Here is a 21,745-nt window from a genome sequence, read left to right on the forward strand (position 1 = left end):
ACAAAAATATTCACGCAGAGCAGCAATCATGTCACAGCAGTAGTTCACGGATCTTGCGAGAGACGGCGCGATGGCGCACGCAGTTGTGGGCAGTTTCGGGGTTGGCTACATTGTCTGATTCCTACACAGCAATCGAACCAGGACAGATATATGATACAGATATCTCGTTAGGCATTTTTACATTTTTTTCAATTATTACTAATTATTTTACAATCCCACCCTTCATTAGTACCTAAACTTTACTCCTGTAAAAGGATTTTGCGATCTATGAAGCCGTTTCAAAGAACGAGCTTTGAAAGATCCCTAAGAGCAAAAAGTCGACTTTAAGTCGACTTGAAGTCGACTTCTACCGAAACTGACTTGGCAGAGAAGTCGACATTTTTAAGGACGAAAGTCGACTTGAAGTCGACTTGAAGTCGGCGAATGTCGCAAAAACCACCGACTTAAAGTCGACTTCCCGTCATGATGAAAAGTCGACTTCCCGTCATGACGAAAAGTCGACTTCCCGCCAACTTTTAAAGTCGATAAAATAAACCGCCGCGTACGTCTGGAGGTCGATTGTGTATCTTGAAACGAGGTAAAAATAACAAAAGTTAACAGATTTTATTAGATTTTGATAAATAAAATCGTAGATGCGCTAATGAATTTTCTCACTTTTGTAATTTTTACCTCATTATTTCAAGATACACAATCGACCCCTTGCTGGAGGGCTAAAACTGATGCATTTCGATTTTTTTCATATATAAAATAATTTAATTATCTAAAAAACTGTATAATTACAATCCTAATGTTTTATTCTTAATTACAAAGGCGGCCATATCTGTGCCACTTCTGCGTGCGCGGATTCCGGCAGCCACTTCTGGTAAGCTGACAATAACAGAACTAAAATTAAAACATTCCAGCGTTAATCGCGAAACAATATGCAAAATTAGCTATATAAATATATATCATATTATTATCATAATGTTGTAAATATATAATAATATTGTTTTATATATATATATATATTATTATAAATACATAATATCCACAGACTTTTATACTAGACCACTAACATCTATGGACGCACTGCCGAAAAGCTGATGCGAGTGCAAGGTGCAGGTGTTAGTGAAGGGTGCGGCCATATTGAATTAACAATAAGTCACTATCGGGTGTTCAGTTGCTCATGATGTGCGTTTATCTGCATTCGTTATTACAGTACATAACGAAGCAGGCGAATGTTTTTGTGTTAAATATTGGTACATGTTATCAATAAGTTTGTAAGTCATGCCTTCGACGTGTAGCGTACTTGGATGCCGAAATTAAACCACTACTCCTGTAGTATTAAAACCTTTCTTTTGGACATTCTGTATATGCCAGACTATTGTATAGAAATCTTGTATAAAACCACTTGTATAGAATAGTAGTATAGCATATCTTGACTAAAATCAACATGGCGGCAAGCATCACGGCCGAGATGTCTGTCAGCGGTCTAGTATTGTATAGAAGTCTATGATAATATCTAAATATTATTTTATAAATTAAAATCTCACATTTTTTATCCGAACCCCAGATTTCTAGCAGTGTGTGTTTGGACACGACTCCCTGCGACTGCAGCGTTTGTACTATTGCTTGAGTGCGTGGTATCAACCTGAAAAAATCGTATTGAATTGATGTAATCTATTTGATGAATCAACGTGAAATCAAAAGGAGATAGAATAACGATTTACCTGGCCCATGACTTGGTGATGCTCCCAGGTGTCGTCAGCAGCGACGGGACAAATCGTTTCAGCTTAGGGCACACTTGACCCTCCAAGAAGAAATACGCTAACCACTTGACACCGTCCACGGATGCTCTATATCCATCGATGGTAGTGCCCATTCGGCCTTTCCGAATGTACCAGACACGCGGCAAATGATCTTCCCGGTTCATTGATTATATCTATAAATATATTTATAAATAAGTAGGAAAAACATTATAAAGCAACAATTGTGATAAAAATACCTTGGCGGTGGATCAACCAATGGTTCACTAAGATGGCATAGCATGGGCGAATTTCGGCAATCATTCGGGTTCTATCACCGTGACACCTCGCATGTACATCTCATTCGTTTCGTACACCTCTTTATAAACCACCTATTCCGGACTGATTTTCCGTAGAACGCACGAAGAATGCATGAACACAGGTTCCTTCATTTCTGGTGTTCTGAAAGATGATACAGAATGGAGAGGTCGCATTCAATAGGTCTTAATTATCGATGATAATTAATAACACACCATACCTAACCTGTAAGCATGTTTCCACTTGGCCTTATCCTGATCCTCTTTTACCTCGTCGGGCAAAACCTTTCTCGCGACTTGATCCGCCATACCTGCAAGAACTATCTGGCGTCTTATCGTGTCCTGTCTCGCGGCACGTATTCCTCGCACTCGCGTAAACTCTGGTCCACTCATCTGGTCCTCCAGCCTCCTCGAGATTCGCCGCCATATTGATGATGCATGACGCGCCGCTTGACTGTTTTCCGTCTTTTTATAAGTCGACTATTTAGAAGTCGACTTTTAGTCGACTTTCCGCCATTTTTAGAAGTCGACTATTTAGAAGTCGACTTTTAGTCGACTTTCCGCCATTTTTAGAAGTCGACTAGAAGTCGACTTATAAAAGTCGACTTGCCGTCGACTTTCCGTCAACTGTGCTCTTAGGGATATGTGGTACAGATATCTCGTTAGGCATTTTTACATTTTTTTCAATTATTACTAATTATTTTACAATCCCGCACTTCATTAGTACCTCTACTTTACTCCTGTAAAAGGAATTTGCGATCTATGAAGCCGTTTCAAAGAACGAGCTTTGAAAGATATGTGGTACAGATATCTCGTTAGGCATTTTTACATTTTTTTCAATTATTACTAATTATTTTACAATCCCGCACTTCATTAGTACCTCTACTTTACTCCTGTAAAAGGAATTTGCGATCTATGAAGCCGTTTCAAAGAACGAGCTTTGAAAGATATGTGGTACAGATATCTCGTTAGGTATTTTTACATTTTTTTCAATTATTACTAATTATTTTACAATCCCACCCTTCATTAGTACCTAAACTTTACTCCTGTAAAAGGATTTTGCGATCTATGAAGCCGTTTCAAAGAACGAGCTTTGACAGATATGTCGTACAGATGCCTCGTTAGGCATTGGGCGCGTTCAGCAGACCAAGCCGCTGAGTAGCAGTCGAACGTGATTGGCTCTTACTTTTAGAACCAACCAATCAACGCAGAGTGTTGATCAGATGAACTCAACGATATATCTGTCTAAACTCGTTCTTTGAAACGGCTTCATAGATCGCAAAATCCTTTTACAGGAGTAAAGTATAGGTACTAATGAAGGGTGGGATTGTAAAATAATTAGTAATAATTGAAAAAAATGTAAAAATGGCCGCGTTCAGCAGACACACTGTTGACATGATGTACAGATGCCTCGTTAGGCATTTTACATTTTTTTCCAATTATTACTACTTTTTTTATATATTCCCACTCTTCATTAGTACCTCTACTTTACTCCTGTAAAAGGATTTTGCGATTTATAAAGCCGTTTCAAAGAACGAGCTTTGACAGATATGTCATACAGATGCCTCGTTAGGCATTTTTACATTTTTTTCAATTATTACTAATTTATATATGTATACATATATCTTTCATCGCGTAAATTCTGCAAATGAACTTTGCTTGAAAAATACATATGATATAAAGGCACAAAAGAAATTTATGCAGAGTTATTCTTAGTACAAAGTAATCGGAGCACGATTCTGGAGACGTCCCGTGTCCGCGATATTGTCATCGTGGACGAGGCTCCGGGCCCAGAGAAAAAATAATCGTACTAACGATCGATAGACCCCCGATATTGTCGTACAAAATGTATGTCTACCTATCCCACTATCCCTAGCTTCTTCTCCTCTGTATATTATAATGAAAAAAACGTATCCAACTGAAAAAGGCCCGTTTAGCGACATAGGAAGCCGATGCCAGTCTCACGCGAAAAGCGAACGTCGAATTTATAACACAATGGCTGCGTTCGGGAAGCGCGCTATTAGCGCTATTGCATCATTCTATCTTTATCGTTCATCAGGTGTAAAACAAGGATAAAATAAGCAAATAGCACTAATAGTGTCTTCCCGAACGCACCCAATAAATTAGTATTTAGCATCTCGAATTTCTATCAAGAAACGAGACAGGTCATTTTTTTGTTTTCTAACCGAATTTCACTAATATCTAAACGTCAGAAACGCACGTGGTCCGAGTTAGCACAGTCCGACAGATTTCTTCCTATAGACGGCATAGTTGCCAAAATATATTTCATGCATGAAAAGAAAATTAATCTGCACAAATCAAATAATATTATGAGCGCGAAAAATATACACGAAGAATTTATTTTGAGAATCAGAAAGATTAAAAAAACGCGACAAAGTTTTTTCCCTCCGGATGAAATTCCAACGTGCGCTTCTAAGGTCAACGTGCATCCTTTGCTAAACGAATGAATTCATACTCATTTTGCTGCCAGATTTTTATTGACGTGATACAGACGGGTGTACATCTGAGCCTCAATAAAACGCGAGTAATCGTAAATCAATTATGCGAAAAATATTAGATCTTATATTCGTCAATAAAGTTATAAAATCCGCAAACAATGCGAAAATTTGCGCATAGTCCCTCGTGATCAAATATAAATGCATCGCGTCGCTTCGCTAATGATCGGATAAACACTCTCGAAAACGCAACAAAATATTTGCTCCACGAAATAAGCTCGCACAAATTGCATCTGACAAAACTGAAATTTAACAATTATATATAAAATCAAAAGCTATAAATTAGTTTTTTGTTTTGAACAAGAGAAGTTGAGACACGTAGCGATAAAATTGAATGAATTCTCAACACAATAAAAATAAGTTTAATAATTTTCTTCTACGGTTTTCGTTTCCTTTTTAAGAAATAAAGATGTTAAAAAAAATCAATACAAAGTAATATGTTACAAAAGTTTCTCTTGGTGTAAATTTTCAAAAGGAGGAAAGCAAGTTTGAAAGAATAATATGATAAATCAACATTCTCTGAATACATATTAGAAACCATTTTTTATATACAATTTCTTTTTTATTATCTGGTACATCTTTTTTCTAATTAGACTGATTGCTAATATATCTTTTAATATGCATAAAAATATATATTTAAATTCTTAGTGCTTCTGCATGATAGTGCAATAATTTCAGATTTTTTGCCATCACCTATTACTTCAGACTATCAATCTTACTGAAAAGGAACCTGCGTAGATTTAAACAAATAATGGAGAATTATGAATAATATGAGGTTTCCAACGCTGAGCTTTTTATGTAAACTCTTTCAAAGGATCTATCCATTCTTGATGGGGTAAAATAATAACTTCTATAACAAATGCAATAAATATTAAATTTATAGTATTGATTTATATAATTAATTTTATTCTGTCTTTATATAGAAAAATATACACTCAGTCTTAGCATCAGAGTAGAGGGTAACGCAGCTGATGAACAGTATAGATATAATAACAAACTGAATAAAAATCTTATTAATATATCATTATGTTATAATAATTAAGATTTTTATTCAGTTTGTTATCTATACTGTTCATCAGCTGCGTTACCCTCTACTCTGATGCTAAGACTGAGTGTATATTTTTCTATATATAAGGACAGAATAAAATTAGTTATATAAATCAATACTATAAATTTAATATTTATTGCATTTGTTATAGAAGTTATTATTTTACCCTATCAAGAATGGATAGATCCTTTGAAAGAGTTTTACATCATTCATTTACATTACAAGAAAAAAATTATTTGAGGTGCAAGAGATGCAGTAAATTGCCACGTCTAATAAGTACCCGCGTCAATACATATATGATTCAAAATATTTCCGCAATCCTAATATATTTGATCCGGAGCGATTTAACGAGAGGAACAAACGTAACATACCGGAAGACGTCTATATCCCATTCGGAAGAGGCGAACGTTTTTGTATGGGTAAGAAAATCGATTTTAATATAATCTCTATATCCTACATTAAGATATTAATACATATTTCTTCAGTTCTTCTTCATCAACATAATATAGACTACATACACTTATATATTTTGTAGCCGAGAAATTCGGACTTGTTCAAACGAGGTTAGTCCTGCTTATAATATTGAGTAAATACAAGGTGACACGGTGCGAGAAAACTTCGATACCAGTAAAAATTGATCCAAGAGGACCCATGACAGTGCCATTAAACAATGTATTATATCTCAAGGTCCAGAAAATTAACCCTTTAGCGGGCTGTGTACATAATTATGTACAGTCAAAAAAGAAAACTAAAAAAACTAAAAAAAATAAAAAAACTAAAAGAAAGTAAAAAACTTTCATCAGGGACGAACGGGATCGATGTGTGGCCCCTAAAGGGTTAATACTAATGTTATTTAGAACAAAATACGTTTTTAGTTAAAATAAATATACAATTATCCTTTTACTTTAAGGACGCAATCAGTGTTTTGATAAGAAATCTGTATGATTAAATATAAAAATTAATAGAAGAGTGCCCAGAAGATGATGAAGCAAGACAAAGAAATGCTAATCCTAAACCTTTGCCAGTTTCGCCAAGAAGGGGAATGATGATAGAAGAACCAGAGCCGGTAGTTACAGGAATGCAAACACGTAATGCAGAGAAATCGGAAGGAGAAAGCATACCTTTTACTAAGAAAAAATTAGAAGAACCGCCGTTTATTGAACACATAGTCCATGCAGAAATACACAATAATTCAATAAATCAGATAAATAATAATGAATCTTTAGAAATGCACAATGATCCAATAAATCAGATAAATAATACTGAATCTTCACCTTTAGAATCGTCAAACATTATAAATAACACTCAAAACGAAACACTTGAAATAGAAACATCCTTAGAAAACATTAACAACAATGACATGAATTCTTTAATTAGCGACAATGAAAATATAAATACTTTAAATTCACAAATAACTGTACCATCTAATCTTTTAGAAATACTAAATAGTTTAACAGGAGATTGTGAAAATTATGAGATTTATCAAAATAAGCCTACGCATGTAAATTATTGCGAGGACCACACGAAAATTACAGAGGAAAGAACCAACGACGACAAACCGAAAGACGACCAGGAAGATCAAGTTACTGACGATGGCGACTCCGAGGAAGAAGAGGAGGTAGAACGAAGTGAGGAAGAAGGAGACAGCGACAGTGAAGAAGATATAGACACAACATTCAATGAACTTACGATTACAGACGAGACCTTGGACAGAACTGAAAAACAAATAATAACGCGAGGACAAAAATACAGTATAATAAATAGTCGTGATCAAATATTTATGAGAAGAGAACATTATTTATATTTCCTAACCGCAAATGGTAAACCTACTATTCGATTGAAAAACCGATTAATTAAACTTTCCGCGAAACACAATATATATAAACCAATTATATTTACCGCATGTTGTTCCGCCGGCGCCTGATGCCTCTCCCTGGCCTCCACCTCCTCTCAGGCTGCTCGGGATGTCCCTCGTGTTCCCTCGATGCGAAGCAACGTTGCTCCTTCCCGCGTGGACATTTTCTGTAACATAAAAATAATCGAATCGATTAAATACGTGTCACGCGAATCGAACATCTTATTCGTTATTCAGAGTAATATTATATTTTAAATTACTTCTTCGAAAAAGGTTTCTACGTTAGAATCAACTTGAATCAAATTTTTCAAAATATTTCTTTTTACTAATTTAAATTCCGAAACACGGTTTAATGTAAGAACTGAATAAGCACAAAGAGGGATTCTATATCTTAAAAAAAAATAAAAAGTAACACTTACCAGAAGTGTTGGTACGCCGATGCCCGATGCCTATCCTAGGCCTCCTCCTCCTCTCAGAGTGCTCGGAATGTCAGCTACGCAGGATTCCCTCGCTGCTCCGATGTCACCTTCTGCGTCGTTATTTTCTGAAACATTCAAATGAACGATTCGATTAAGTAAAGACAGAAGAGATAGAAAATTTTTGGACATAAGTGACATAGTACGTGAAAATCAATTACACTCACCACTTTCTTTCATGCTGTTCCGGCCGCAAAATCCACCTCCACCTCCGGGTCAGATAGGAGTCTCGAGCCACATTGAGACTCGTGGCAATGCAGTGTGACTTCATCCCTTAAGCAAGAAAAATCAAGAAGCATTTCAGCTATATTGCATTAATTTTACAACGTTTTTGCAATATAGTCAAAATGTTTCTTGACTTTTCTCGCTTAATGGAAATGTAATTGCTGAAAGGAATTAAAAATTATTCCCTACCTACGTTTTAACTAGGTCCCTTTTTTTTTTTTTTTGTTTTACGTGGTGGAAATCTTCCATCACTGGAATCCCCACGACGTCCTGGAGGCAACCCGTCAGCAGTGGCAACCAGTCACGGTGGCTGTGCCACCGATCGGGGAGCACCACTGGTCGGGGAGTGCCTCCATTCTTCCGGGGTTTGAGTGACCAGTGACCCCCCTTTCGGGAGGAAGACTCCCCCTTCCCCGGGGCGGGGCGGGGGGAGTGCCGGATTCTGCGGAGAGCAGAACATTAAAGTTCCGCCATTTCCCCGCAGCCTACCGGCTAAAACCACCACGAGTGACCCTAGCAGAGGATTTATTTATTACACGCTCACTACTGGAGAAAAGCGTGAGGTCGCCGAAGGCAGACCGGAGGAGGATTTATTTGTTACACGCTCACTACTGGAGAAAAGCGTGAGGTCGCCGAAGGCAGACCGGAGGAGGATTTATTTGTTACACGCTCACTACTGGAGAAAAGCGTGAGGTCGCCGAAGGCAGACCGGAGGAGGATTTATTTGTTACACGCTCACTACTGGAGAAAAGCGTGAGGTCGCCGAAGGCAGACCGGAGGAGGATTTATTTGTTACACGCTCACTACTGGAGAAAAGCGTGAGGTCGCCGAAGGCAGACCGGAGGAGGATTTATTTGTTACACGCTCACTACTGGAGAAAAGCGTGAGGTCGCCGAAGGCAGACCGGAGGAGGATTTATTTGTTACACGCTCACTACTGGAGAAAAGCGTGAGGTCGCCGAAGGCAGACCGGAGGAGGATTTATTTGTTACACGCTCACTACTGGAGAAAAGCGTGAGGTCGCCGAAGGCAGACCGGAGGAGGATTTATTTGTTACACGCTCACTACTGGAGAAAAGCGTGAGGTCGCCGAAGGCAGACCGGAGGAGGATTTACTTGTTACACGCTCACTACTGGAGAAAAGCGTGAGGTCGCCGAAGGCAGACCGGAGGAGGATTTACTTGTTACACGCTCACTACTGGAGAAAAGCGTGAGGTCGCCGAAGGCAGACCGGAGGAGGATTTACTTGTTACACGCTCACTACTGGAGAAAAGCGTGAGGTCGCCGAAGGCAGACCGGAGGAGGATTTACTTGTTACACGCTCACTACTGGAGAAAAGCGTGAGGTCGCCGAAGGCAGACCGGAGGAGGATTTACTTGTTACACGCTCACTACTGGAGAAAAGCGTGAGGTCGCCGAAGGCAGACCGGAGGAGGATTTACTTGTTACACGCTCACTACTGGAGAAAAGCGTGAGGTCGCCGAAGGCAGACCGGAGGAGGATTTACTTGTTACACGCTCACTACTGGAGAAAAGCGTGAGGTCGCCGAAGGCAGACCGGAGGAGGATTTACTTGTTACACGCTCACTACTGGAGAAAAGCGTGAGGTCGCCGAAGGCAGACCGGAGGAGGATTTACTTGTTACACGCTCACTACTGGAGAAAAGCGTGAGGTCGCCGAAGGCAGACCGGAGGAGGATTTACTTGTTACACGCTCACTACTGGAGAAAAGCGTGAGGTCGCCGAAGGCAGACCGGAGGAGGATTTACTTGTTACACGCTCACTACTGGAGAAAAGCGTGAGGTCGCCGAAGGCAGACCGGAGGAGGATTTACTTGTTACACGCTCACTACTGGAGAAAAGCGTGAGGTCGCCGAAGGCAGACCGGAGGAGGATTTACTTGTTACACGCTCACTACTGGAGAAAAGCGTGAGGTCGCCGAAGGCAGACCGGAGGAGGATTTACTTGTTACACGCTCACTACTGGAGAAAAGCGTGAGGTCGCCGAAGGCAGACCGGAGGAGGATTTATTTGTTACACGCTCACTACTGGAGAAAAGCGTGAGGTCGCCGAAGGCAGACCGGAGGAGGATTTACTTTGTTACACGCTCACTACTGGAGAAAAGCGTGAGGTCGCCGAAGGCAGACCGGAGGAGGATTTACTTGTTACACGCTCACTACTGGAGAAAAGCGTGAGGTCGCCGAAGGCAGACCGGAGGAGGATTTACTTGTTACACGCTCACTACTGGAGAAAAGCGTGAGGTCGCCGAAGGCAGACCGGAGGAGGATTTACTTGTTACACGCTCACTACTGGAGAAAAGCGTGAGGTCGCCGAAGGCAGACCGGAGGAGGATTTACTTGTTACACGCTCACTACTGGAGAAAAGCGTGAGGTCGCCGAAGGCAGACCGGAGGAGGATTTACTTGTTACACGCTCACTACTGGAGAAAAGCGTGAGGTCGCCGAAGGCAGACCGGAGGAGGATTTACTTGTTACACGCTCACTACTGGAGAAAAGCGTGAGGTCGCCGAAGGCAGACCGGAGGAGGATTTACTTGTTACACGCTCACTACTGGAGAAAAGCGTGAGGTCGCCGAAGGCAGACCGGAGGAGGATTTACTTGTTACACGCTCACTACTGGAGAAAAGCGTGAGGTCGCCGAAGGCAGACCGGAGGAGGATTTACTTGTTACACGCTCACTACTGGAGAAAAGCGTGAGGTCGCCGAAGGCAGACCGGAGGAGGATTTACTTGTTACACGCTCACTACTGGAGAAAAGCGTGAGGTCGCCGAAGGCAGACCGGAGGAGGATTTACTTGTTACACGCTCACTACTGGAGAAAAGCGTGAGGTCGCCGAAGGCAGACCGGAGGAGGATTTACTTGTTACACGCTCACTACTGGAGAAAAGCGTGAGGTCGCCGAAGGCAGACCGGAGGAGGATTTACTTGTTACACGCTCACTACTGGAGAAAAGCGTGAGGTCGCCGAAGGCAGACCGGAGGAGGATTTACTTGTTACACGCTCACTACTGGAGAAAAGCGTGAGGTCGCCGAAGGCAGACCGGAGGAGGATTTACTTGTTACACGCTCACTACTGGAGAAAAGCGTGAGGTCGCCGAAGGCAGACCGGAGGAGGATTTACTTGTTACACGCTCACTACTGGAGAAAAGCGTGAGGTCGCCGAAGGCAGACCGGAGGAGGATTTACTTGTTACACGCTCACTACTGGAGAAAAGCGTGAGGTCGCCGAAGGCAGACCGGAGGAGGATTTACTTGTTACACGCTCACTACTGGAGAAAAGCGTGAGGTCGCCGAAGGCAGACCGGAGGAGGATTTACTTGTTACACGCTCACTACTGGAGAAAAGCGTGAGGTCGCCGAAGGCAGACCGGAGGAGGATTTACTTGTTACACGCTCACTACTGGAGAAAAGCGTGAGGTCGCCGAAGGCAGACCGGAGGAGGATTTACTTGTTACACGCTCACTACTGGAGAAAAGCGTGAGGTCGCCGAAGGCAGACCGGAGGAGGATTTATTTGTTACACGCTCACTACTGGAGAAAAGCGTGAGGTCGCCGAAGGCAGACCGGAGGAGGATTTATTTGTTACACGCTCACTACTGGAGAAAAGCGTGAGGTCGCCGAAGGCAGACCGGAGGAGGATTTATTTGTTACACGCTCACTACTGGAGAAAAGCGTGAGGTCGCCGAAGGCAGACCGGAGGAGGATTTATTTGTTACACGCTCACTACTGGAGAAAAGCGTGAGGTCGCCGAAGGCAGACCGGAGGAGGATTTATTTGTTACACGCTCACTACTGGAGAAAAGCGTGAGGTCGCCGAAGGCAGACCGGAGGAGGATTTATTTGTTACACGCTCACTACTGGAGAAAAGCGTGATGTCGCCGAAGGCAGACCCTTAGGAGGATTTACTTGTTACACGCTCACTACTGGAGAAAAGCGTGATGTCGCCGAAGGCAGACCCTTAGGAGGTTTTCTGTCAGGGTTTTCCTTCCCTTAGGTCGGTTAGGAGAGCCTAAGCTCCTCTCTCACGGCTCCGACCAGCCGAGCGGACTTTTTATAGAGGCCGCTTACCTCGCGAGTCCTTAAAAGGACTCCCCGGTCCACGACAGACCCGTAGGGCTGCCGTAGATTGCGGTACTGGTGTGCTCGGGTACTCCGGGTGCGCAAAACCCGTAGTGGAGGGCTCCCCCGTGCCCCTAAAGGGTCCGGGAGGACTCCCCCCACCCCCTGGAGGGAAGATTTATTACACGCTTAACTTTATCAGCGTGATGTCTTTAGCAGACAAAATTTTTTACACGCTTAATTTTTTTCAAGCGTGATGTCTTTTGCAGACTCGAGCCACATTGAGACTCGTGGCAATGCAGTGTGACTTCATCCCTTAAGCAAGAAAAATCAAGAAGCATTTCAGCTATATTGCATCAATTTTACAACGTTTTTGCAATATAGTCAAAATGTTTCTTGACTCTTCTCGCTTAATGGAAATGTAATTGCTGAAAGGAATTAAAAATTATTCCCTACGTTTTAACTAAGTAGCTTTTTTTTTCTTTTTTTTACGTGGTGGAAATCTTCCATCACTGGAATCCCCACGACGTCCTGGAGGCAACCCGTCAGCAGTGGCAACCAGTCACGGTGGCTGTGCCACCGATCGGGGAGCACCACTGGTCGGGGAGTGCCTCCATTCTTCCGGGGTTTGAGTGACCAGTGACCCCCCTTTCGGGAGGAAGACCCCCCCTTCCCCGGGGCGGGGCGGGGGGAGTGCCGGATTCTGCGGAGAGCAGAACATTAAAGTTCCGCCATTTCCCCGCAGCCTACCGGCTAAAACCACCACGAGTGACCCTAACACCGCGTCGAGCGAGCAAGGGGGGAAGTCGCGCCGCGTGTCACTGCCGCCGGTAGACAACGCGCGTATTTATACGGTCGAGCGAGCAAGGGGGGAAGTCGCGCCGCGTGTCACTGTCGCCGGTAGACAACGCGCCGATTTATACGGTCGAGCGAGCAAGGGGGGAAGTCGCGCCGCGTGTCACTGCCGCCGGTAGACAACGCGCCGATTTATACGGTCGAGCGAGCAGGGGGGGAGGTCGCGCCGCGTGTCACTGCCGCCGGTAGACAACGCGCCGATTTATACGGTCGAGCGAGCAGGGGGGGAGGTCGCGCCGCGTGTCACTGCCGCCGGTAGACAACGCGCCGATTTATACGGTCGAGCGAGCAGGGGGGGAGGTCGCGCCGCGTGTCACTGCCGCCGGTAGACAACGCGCCGATTTATACGGTCGAGCGAGCAGGGGGGGAGGTCGCGCCGCGTGTCACAGCGCCGGTAGATGATTATAATGTTGCGGTTGATTACGAATCGTTGCGATCGTTAATAAGCGCGCGTTAATCATATCGGAAAAAAATAAACAACTACGTTGGATCGTTAATAAAATCTTAATTAAGTGACTTAATTTTGCTTTTAATTTTACAATGATACGCGTAATTAATGTATTCGTCCAAGAATTAATACACAGCAGCAATGGAAAGTAAAACAGAATTATATTATCAAGAAATGAAAGAATTTTATGTTAATCGCGTTCTAATAAAAATCGTCGTGATTATATCTTCCCGGAAGAGGAGAACGAGCGAATATAATTTTTCTAGCTCTACCGGGAATCGAACCCGGGACCTTTGGCTCAATAGACCAGTGCGCTGTCTACTAGGCCATGCTCGTCCTCAATAAAATATACACAGAGAAAAAATAATGTTGTATCAACAGCATTAGTCTAATTGGAAATAATCTTGTTTTATTTCATTAAAACAAAAGCATAATGTATTGAATTAACAAGATTATTTCCAATTAGACTCAGGCTGTTGATACAACATTATTTTTTTCTCCGTGTATATTTGCCAAATTTAAATAATTGCCTATAAATTTCAGGCGACTGGTATACTTCGCATGTTCTGCGATACAAATAACATTAGATGCATTAATAAATAATGCATCGACATAACGTATGTGCTTATGGATGCATTCTCCCGTAAGCACAATAAATCGATAAATAATGATGATGCTCCAGGATTAATTATTTAGCCTAGTCTGATCTAGTCTATCCATTTTAGAGCAACGAATTTGTAAGAAGTCGCATTTATCTATAGTACTATTATGTGGATACAATACATAAATATATCTAATATAGGTCTCACAAATTCGTTACCCCATATTATTGTAAAAAATTCGTCACTCACCGATCCGATGCGCAACGGGCGGAGTAATTCGGCCACGTAACTACGATGATACTGTAACAAAAACGAAAGATATAAATTAAAGAGGCGCTGAAAATGATAAATGTTTCAAAAAATACACATAATTTTACGCGCATCTAAATTCGTCTTTCAATTAGATTCACTGATATAATTATCTATTTTCCGGAAAAAATATTTACAAAAATAAATTTTTATAAAATTTTAAATAATTTCTTTTTTTCTAATTAGTTTTAGCTTATCGAAATAAAACTCCGAATAAATGAGGAAAAACTATTAATTTTATGCAGATAAAAGATGATACTTACCCCAAGGTTGCTCCGCCGGGGCCCGATGTCTCTCTCAGACCTCCTCCTCCTCTCAGGACGTCAGGCTTCCTCCTCTCATCGCGCACAGGACACTCGCGAGAAACACTCGCGGATAATAAACTACAATCGCGCGCGGACTAATTTCATTAAAAGTCTTTCTCGCGCGATACTGTACGGCACTCCCGTTTAAAAAAGTCCTTTAGTCCGATTATACTTGAACGGCACTCCCGAAGCAAACGCGACGAACCGGCTGCGGTTCGTTTATTCAATTAAATCGGCGGACGAGGGTACGTTAGCTTCCCCGTCTTTGAATTTTTATCCAAGCAGAACAAGAGTTTTGCTTGGGTAAAATCCTCGTACTGGGTACTGGGCCTTCCCACCTCGCCAAGGTCGTACCCATGGGAAGGAAGTACTTTACTCTGTAGTAATATAAAAACAGGTAACATAGATTGATTAAACAAAACCACAATTAAGATTGAATATCGTATGCACATTACGCCGCGGTATCGAGCACGTAAATCTCGCGAAGGTAAGTACTATTAATGCATGCTTTGCACGATAAGGAGTCGCGATTATACGCGGCACGAAATACACGAGTCACAAAAATAAGAAATATTCACGAACGAGCGTTGTATCGTTGTATCACAGCGTGCTATTTACTTGAATCATTTACTTGAATCACGATACGATTTCACGTTGTCACTCGGCCCTCTTTCCGCTCTTCGAAAAGAATCGGGGATAATCGCACGACAATTCCGGCACAGCACACAGCACGTTCAAAGCACGACACGATTCGAGATATGCCGCGTAAATGAATGCCACGCACATTCGATGGTCCAGCGACATATGGCGGCCCGGGCCGGGACGAGCGATTATCGCCCGCGAATATCACGACGAAACTACAAATCACTCACGACACGTCACGACTCGCAATTGCCGTACGAGGTACCTTCGCCTCGACGCCCTCGACATCTCCGTCTCGAGCGAGCGACACATTAATTCATTCACGACACTTGATACACACTTGATGCAAATTATTGAGCGCCTCGTCGATTATTCCCGCGAAACGAGGAGCAGGAATGCCAATCGCACGAACGAGCGCGCGTTCCGAATCAGCACCCACGGCACGGAGCACAAACACTTGACACCTGTTCGAAATTTATCGGGAGAATGACTGATTGTGAGTAATATCCGCAGGTGAGGGTACTCCGAGCGTCGGCAAAACAAGTATCAAGGCTGTCTCGCCGATGGAAATGATCGTCCGCGCGCCGACTTTGCACGTACGTTGCTGCGAAATCGGCGGACTCATTCAACGGTCGCGATCGCGGTATTGCGACTGCCAAGGCCGAGGCCGAGGTGCCGACTGCCGAGTGCCGCGTGCCGCGTGCCTCGCCGACGCGCGGCGGCGGGCGGCGAGAGCGGCCGAACGTGATTCGGCATTCGGCCGGATTCGAAGGCTCCCGGCTCGACTACCTCCCGTAACTTAGCCGGTCAACTTCGACTTTATTAATTTTTTTTTTTTTAATCGTTTGTTGGTCGTTTGTTGGTGATTGTTGGCCTAATTACAACGTTTGTTGGTTCTTAATTGTTTTTTAAATTAAAAAAGAAAAATTAGCCTTAAGTTAGCCGGAAAAATTTTATTTTTAATTTAAAAAAAGCCTAATCGATGCGTAATCGTTTGCTGATGATTGTTGGTCTAATTTTAGCGTTTGTTGGTTTATTATTAGTCTTAAAAACGAAAAAAAACGAAAAATTATCTCACATTAAAGTAATCGAAGATTGGTTTATTTGCCTACGACTTAAGGTTTATTTCTATCAATTTAAGGCTAACATCTATAAAACTGGCTATGAATACGGGCCTTAACATCGGCAGAAAATCATTCGTATGTATTTAGCCGGAAATGAACGTCTTTTTAAAGAATCTCTATATGAAATCGTTTGTATTTCGTATGAAGACTTTTGAAGTGCAATTGAAAAGGTTTGTGAGTCATTCGTTTAATTGTAATTAATTATTTATTTTTACACCATGCATTTAGCCGAAATAGATAAATTAATAAAAGTTTTTATATGGAATCGTTTGTATTTTGTATGAAGAGTTATGAAGTGTGATTAAAAAGGTTTGTGAGTCACCCAGATAATTTTAATTAAATATTTATAAACTCGGTAATTATATATAGCCGAAATATAGATTTTTAGTTATTCATGTTAAAAGAAGAAGGCGCTAGTGTTCCCGAAGGTCCGTCTGCAGTCAGAATTAATATAAACGTTTTAAAAATTATTTTATACTGAAATAAATAAATATACAGGCTATAAGCCTGTATAGCTATAAGCGATAGTTGCTAATTGCGTTCCATCTTGAATTTTTTTTACAGTCGTTTATTAGGATTGCCCTGCTTTTAAATTGAACGCTTTTAAATGTATTATTATTAAACTACTGATATCGATATATTATTAGTAATTTAATATTAAAGCTTGACAGAGTGACGTAAACTAATTCGCTCATAGTATTAACAAGTATTATGCGTTCAAATTCTCGAAAGCTATAGCTTCTTTACTATGCTCTGCTCTCTTTATGTCGATCGATTCGGATAAAAATCTCCGAAGTCTTTCTTTCTCTCGCGATATTCCTGATACATAATCCTAGAGTAAAACTGTACAAAAGCTCTACGAAAGTGGCGATATTTTTCAAGGATCTGGTTCGAGTCTCGGCTCTTGGGGAAGGTGCGCATGTAGAAAGAGTACGTCAAGACAGTTTATCCTGCTAAATGGTTATCAATTCTCTATAAGTTCTGTATTGTTTACACATAAATTATAGAATATCTAAACGTTTCTTTTTTTTCGATGTCCTGCGAAATTGTACAATAGAGTTACAAATAAAAATAAAGCCACACTTTACGTATATTCAGTCTTTGCTAATGTTACATAATAACGTGCGAAAGAACTAACAGACTATTTAAGAGGCTATTTAAGAATTTTAATCAAGATACTGGAAGCATAAAACTGTTCAGCTAGCTTTACACAAGATATTGGTCTTCTTCTTTATGAAATCGTCAAATTATGATTATGATACATTTCTACATTATCACCAGCATCGAATCTAATCTTATTTATCGTGATACTCTTGAGAAACTGTTAATCCATTGTCTTAATAAACTCGATCGCGGCGCAGAACTGCGTCCACCAATATTGTTCCTCTCCCTCCAATCGATTCCCGTAAAAGCTGTCTACATATTGAACAGTCGATACAACGACGGCGGATTAGTCTGAAATTAAGCACACGTTAACAATCACTCTTCTTGCTAAAATCACATATTCTCTTTTCAATCGCATACCTTGATTATGACATAGACCAGCACGGGAGTCAGATCGTCGGCAGCAGGTATGCCTCTTTCCGACGCCATGGAGAGGAGATTCATGATGGTAGTCGCGCAACGAAATACACACTGCAACTTATCCCTAGGAGTCTTATACGCCGATATCACAGCCAATTCAGCCTGCGCCCATGACCAGGAACATTCGTAATGATAAACATTTGGAATGCGTAGGTCCTTGTGATTTGGAGTTACGACTTTCGCCAACTTTTTTATGTGATCCTGAAGAAGCTGGTCCCTATATACATCTCCATCTTCATTTAGATAGAGCGCATTGTGGTATACCCGTGCCATGACGGTTCTTTCCACCACAACTCTCGCCAAATCTAACTGGTTGGCGCTCGCCGCTGAAAGTAAGAAGTAAGTTCAGACGTCTCTGAGCACTCCGCTAAGATCAATTGCGAGATAAATAATTATATTCATGTACATTGCCAGATCGGATCGTTGTCCATTTCCGCGTGGACCTTTCCTAGAAAATTATCCACGAGATCCTGTTTCTCGTCAGCTAGCGTAAGCTTTTTAAACTCTTCGCAGAAACGCAGGAGGAAAGCCTCCTTTTTTTTCCAAAAATACCCTCACACAAACGGATACAAGATGATTATTGATAGCATCCTGATCGCACTTAACTCGCACGCATAATCTGGAAAATATTATTATTAAACGATTAACATCTTACATTTAAACATATTTTACATTTACTTATACATTACATACAAAGATGATATTTATATATAAACAGTACCTATCTAAGTGAGCTAATGTCGACAGCAATCCTTGACGACATCTGATTAAATATGCGATATAAGGAGATCGTTTTTGATAATCCTCTCGAAGTGATTTGAAGAGCTTTCTACATCCATTGTCATTAAATAGACGCACGCAACGTAAAGTTTCATGAAGATGAGCTATTAATGCCCTATCCTGCAGGTTTATAGCTTCTGCCAATTGTAGTTGTAAAAACGCAACCAGTTCGTTTTCTTTCTGCGACCAACAATGTCTCTGTAATAAAATTTTATATGCCAATATTTGAACATTAAGTAATTAAGTAATCCATAAAAAAATCACACTTTGTTTTGTACGCCATGATTAAAAAATAATACAATATATACCTCTGAAGTATTCCATGGAATGTGTTGAAGGTCAGCAGTGCTAAGTACTAAGTACTATACGTAATTTTCTTTTAGCATCCGCAAAAGCATAAGAGAGTTCTACATTATTCGGATCGATTGAAAGTCTTTCGTCTTCCACCTCTTTTGTACGGGACTGATTGCTTTCGACCGAGGCTGTATCGCTAGCTGCGCTTGGCTTTCTTCTGTATTTCGCTAATATATCATCGGTAGTATCTGAAATTAATCAAAAGAACAATTTATTACTGTCTAAAACTTGCAGGAAAACTTTTCCTTTTTTTTAGCATTACTTTCCGATTTATCTTCGATTCGATTCTACAGAACTATTAAAACAGAAACCGTTTATATTGTAACAAAATAATATACGATAATTGTTAATAGTTATTTATTAATATCTTACCGCCCGCGACATTACCGGATGATGTTACATCTTCCAACATAATCTTGCGTAATCTGTGCCTGCACACATCGACGCCGTCGCCACCAGCTTCTCGATCGAAACATCTGTCGTCCGTCACGCGGATTGCTTTACCTCTACGATTTCTCAATGACAATTTTAATTTACCAGGAGCATTCTCTGGACTTAGCTTGGCTTCAGTTTTGCCGTTTGCTATGACAGAACCCGTCTGCTGATGTTCCCCATCAAGCCTCACATTCTCTTCCTCCGCCTGAGTCTCCATTCGCGCGAAGAACACGTTGATCATCTGCGTGAGAGTCGCATGGGCTGTTGTTTGATTCATCAGGTTGCGCGATGCCAAGTAAACGTTGTAAACAGTACGAATTGTTAACAATACCGTACCCTCGTGTATCTCCACATGCTGGCTTGTCATTACAGTCAGCAAAGCTTTAATAATCTGCAGCTGCACACCCTCATCGGTCTGTAGACCGGTGAAGCAACCGCAAATTGTCTCGACAATGCGCACAATCAGCAGCTTGTTAGGCTCCGTTGAATCAGGCACATTGCCAGTGAGATGGCCATATGCGATTAACTTCTGCAGGCAGTCCAGTGCTGTGTCATCACAATCCGCGGTGACTTGCTCTGACATGCTAACTCAAATGGCAAGAAGTACTTCTCAGCGGTAATGACATTTGAGTCGCTCTTGGGCTATGGCAGGGCGTTTGAGATAACCTCTTCACCCTGCACAACTGGTACATCTTTGATCTCGTTACGGAGGTCCTCTGCAAGATGGAAATATATGAGTGACAAACTTAATTAGCAACTATCGCTTATAGCTACAGGCTTATTATAGCCTGTATATTTATTTATTTCAGTATAAAATAATTTTTAAAACGTTTATATTAATTCTGACTGCAGACGGACCTTCGGGAACACTAGCGCCTTCTTCTTTTAACATGAATAACTAAAAATCTATATTTCGGCTATATATAATTACCGAGTTTATAAATATTTAATTAAAATTATCTGGGTGACTCACAAACCTTTTTAATCACACTTCATAACTCTTCATACAAAATACAAACGATTCCATATAAAAACTTTTATTAATTTATCTATTTCGGCTAAATGCATGGTGTAAAAATAAATAATTAATTACAATTAAACGAATGACTCACAAACCTTTTCAATTGCACTTCAAAAGTCTTCATACGAAATACAAACGATTTCATATAGAGATTCTTTAAAAAGACGTTTATTTCCGGCTAAATACATACGAATGATTTTCTGCCGATGTTAAGGCCCGTATTCATAGCCAGTTTTATAGATGTTAGCCTTAAATTGATAGAAATAAACCTTAAGTCGTAGGCAAATAAACCAATCTTCGATTACTTTAATGTGAGATAATTTTTCGTTTTTTTTCGTTTTTAAGACTAATAATAAACCAACAAACGCTAAAATTAGACCAACAATCATCAGCAAACAATTACGCATCGATTAGGCTTTTTTTAAATTAAAAATAAAATTTTTCCGGCTAACTTAAGGCTAATTTTTCTTTTTTAATTTAAAAAACAATTAAGAACCAACAAACGTTGTAATTAGGCCAACAATCACCAACAAACGACCAACAAACGATTAAAAAAAAAAAAAATTAATAAAGTCGAAGTTGACCGGCTAAGTTACGGGAGGTCATATGTCTCTCTACCGTGCGTCCGTGTGAGCAATTCAGTGGTGTGTGTACGTGTACGGACATACACCACTTCATAGAACCTGAAATTAGTTGGTAACACTGAAACCGGAGTTTCGCATTGTCACCACGCGAGGTCTCCAATATCAGTTCGGCCTTTGCTTTAGTTGACAGAGTTGACATTACCGACGTCGAGGAAGTTCGGCCTTAGCTTTAGGGCCTGAGCAGAATAGCTGACTTATAATTTCAAGACAGTGTTTTATGCTTTAAATCTTTGTTTTTAGCAACGCACAATACTGTCTTGTGTCTCAAGTCTTACAATGTTGACACTTTGTACACTCGTTTAAGACTTGAGACATAAGACAGTATTGTGCGTTGCTAAAAACAAAGATTTAAAGCATAAAACACTGTCTTAAAATTATAAGTCAGCTATTCTGCTCAGGCCCTTAGCATCCCCTTAA

The 21,745-nt window shown here is 41.0% G+C and overlaps 3 protein-coding genes and 2 long non-coding RNA genes across 16 annotated transcripts; 1 reads left to right on the forward strand and 4 right to left on the reverse strand.

Moving 5' to 3' along the window:
- Positions 1 to 730: 730 nt before the first annotated feature.
- LOC139773238 (probable ATP-dependent RNA helicase DHX37) lies at positions 731 to 2,668 on the reverse strand. Of its 4 annotated transcripts, none has more exons than XM_071707540.1 (5): positions 2,263 to 2,668; positions 1,985 to 2,186; positions 1,710 to 1,921; positions 1,533 to 1,630; positions 731 to 867 (listed from the first exon to the last, which is right to left on the reverse strand). In XM_071707540.1, exons 3-5 carry the CDS (start codon positions 1,910 to 1,912, stop codon positions 803 to 805), a joined length of 366 nt encoding a protein of 121 aa, XP_071563641.1. In that variant the 5' UTR covers positions 1,913 to 1,921; positions 1,985 to 2,186; positions 2,263 to 2,668; the 3' UTR covers positions 731 to 802. The 4 variants fall into 4 exon arrangements, with proteins under 4 accessions (XP_071563641.1, XP_071563640.1, XP_071563638.1 ...); XM_071707539.1 differs by having other exon boundaries at positions 731 to 882; positions 2,268 to 2,656; XM_071707537.1 differs by having other exon boundaries at positions 731 to 882; positions 2,263 to 2,656.
- A 3,232-nt stretch (positions 2,669 to 5,900) lies between these two features.
- On the forward strand, positions 5,901 to 7,382 carry LOC139773239 (uncharacterized). Of its 2 annotated transcripts, none has more exons than XR_011718304.1 (2): positions 5,901 to 6,024; positions 6,091 to 7,382. It is a non-coding gene; the product is annotated as an uncharacterized lncRNA (long non-coding RNA). The 2 variants fall into 2 exon arrangements; XR_011718305.1 differs by having other exon boundaries at positions 6,141 to 7,382.
- LOC139773240 (uncharacterized) lies at positions 6,862 to 15,424 on the reverse strand. 4 transcript variants are annotated; one of them, XR_011718309.1, is made up of 5 exons: positions 14,703 to 15,424; positions 14,380 to 14,430; positions 8,104 to 8,209; positions 7,880 to 8,004; positions 6,862 to 7,627 (listed from the first exon to the last, which is right to left on the reverse strand). It is a non-coding gene; the product is annotated as an uncharacterized lncRNA (long non-coding RNA). The 4 variants fall into 4 exon arrangements; XR_011718308.1 differs by having other exon boundaries at positions 14,380 to 15,420; XR_011718307.1 differs by lacking the exons at positions 14,380 to 14,430; positions 14,703 to 15,424 and adding an exon at positions 8,351 to 8,498.
- A 2,030-nt stretch (positions 15,425 to 17,454) lies between these two features.
- On the reverse strand, positions 17,455 to 21,261 carry LOC139773237 (brefeldin A-inhibited guanine nucleotide-exchange protein 2-like). Of its 5 annotated transcripts, none has more exons than XM_071707532.1 (7): positions 20,780 to 21,261; positions 19,601 to 20,379; positions 19,183 to 19,416; positions 18,816 to 19,072; positions 18,501 to 18,713; positions 18,035 to 18,420; positions 17,455 to 17,965 (listed from the first exon to the last, which is right to left on the reverse strand). In XM_071707532.1, exons 2-3 carry the CDS (start codon positions 20,244 to 20,246, stop codon positions 19,223 to 19,225), a joined length of 840 nt encoding a protein of 279 aa, XP_071563633.1. In that variant the 5' UTR covers positions 20,247 to 20,379; positions 20,780 to 21,261; the 3' UTR covers positions 17,455 to 17,965; positions 18,035 to 18,420; positions 18,501 to 18,713; positions 18,816 to 19,072; positions 19,183 to 19,222. The 5 variants fall into 5 exon arrangements, with proteins under 5 accessions (XP_071563633.1, XP_071563635.1, XP_071563637.1 ...); XM_071707534.1 differs by lacking the exon at positions 20,780 to 21,261 and adding an exon at positions 20,522 to 20,631; XM_071707536.1 differs by lacking the exon at positions 20,780 to 21,261 and having other exon boundaries at positions 19,601 to 19,904; positions 20,000 to 20,515.
- Positions 17,927 to 18,525, reverse strand: LOC139773278 (GTPase-activating protein and VPS9 domain-containing protein 1-like). The gene is made up of 3 exons (XM_071707623.1): positions 18,501 to 18,525; positions 18,035 to 18,420; positions 17,927 to 17,965 (listed from the first exon to the last, which is right to left on the reverse strand). The coding sequence occupies exons 1-3, from the start codon at positions 18,523 to 18,525 to the stop codon at positions 17,927 to 17,929; spliced, it is 450 nt and encodes a 149-aa protein (XP_071563724.1).
- Positions 21,262 to 21,745: the final 484 nt, after the last annotated feature.

The sequence above is a fragment of the Temnothorax nylanderi genome, unplaced genomic scaffold (assembly GCF_030848795.1).
Source record: "Temnothorax nylanderi isolate EJ_2023f unplaced genomic scaffold, tnyl_v1.0 TNYL_tig0059_pilon, whole genome shotgun sequence".
Lineage (NCBI taxonomy): Eukaryota > Metazoa > Arthropoda > Insecta > Hymenoptera > Formicidae > Temnothorax > Temnothorax nylanderi.

Excerpts from the sequence above, each read along its gene's own strand:
- LOC139773278 (XM_071707623.1), bottom strand. The coding sequence starts at position 18,525 with ATGGACAACGATCCGATCTGGCAAT. Across the intron at positions 18,421-18,500 it reads CAACGATCCGATCTGGCAAT|CGGCGAGCGCCAACCAGTTA; the intron begins GTACATGAATAT and ends TCTTACTTTCAG. Across the intron at positions 17,966-18,034 it reads TGGTCTATGTCATAATCAAG|ACTAATCCGCCGTCGTTGTA; the intron begins GTATGCGATTGA and ends GCTTAATTTCAG.
- LOC139773237 (XM_071707532.1), bottom strand. The coding sequence starts at position 20,246 with ATGTCAGAGCAAGTCACCGCGGATTGTGATGACACAGCACTGGACTGC. Across the intron at positions 19,417-19,600 it reads ATCCGGTAATGTCGCGGGCG|ATACTACCGATGATATATTA; the intron begins GTAAGATATTAA and ends GATTAATTTCAG.
- LOC139773238 (XM_071707539.1), bottom strand. The coding sequence starts at position 1,912 with ATGAACCGGGAAGATCATTTGCCGCGTGTCTGGTACATTCGGAAAGGC. Across the intron at positions 1,631-1,709 it reads ATCACCAAGTCATGGGCCAG|GTTGATACCACGCACTCAAG; the intron begins GTAAATCGTTAT and ends CGATTTTTTCAG. Across the intron at positions 883-1,532 it reads CTGGGGTTCGGATAAAAAAT|TTCTGTTATTGTCAGCTTAC; the intron begins GTGAGATTTTAA and ends TTTTAATTTTAG.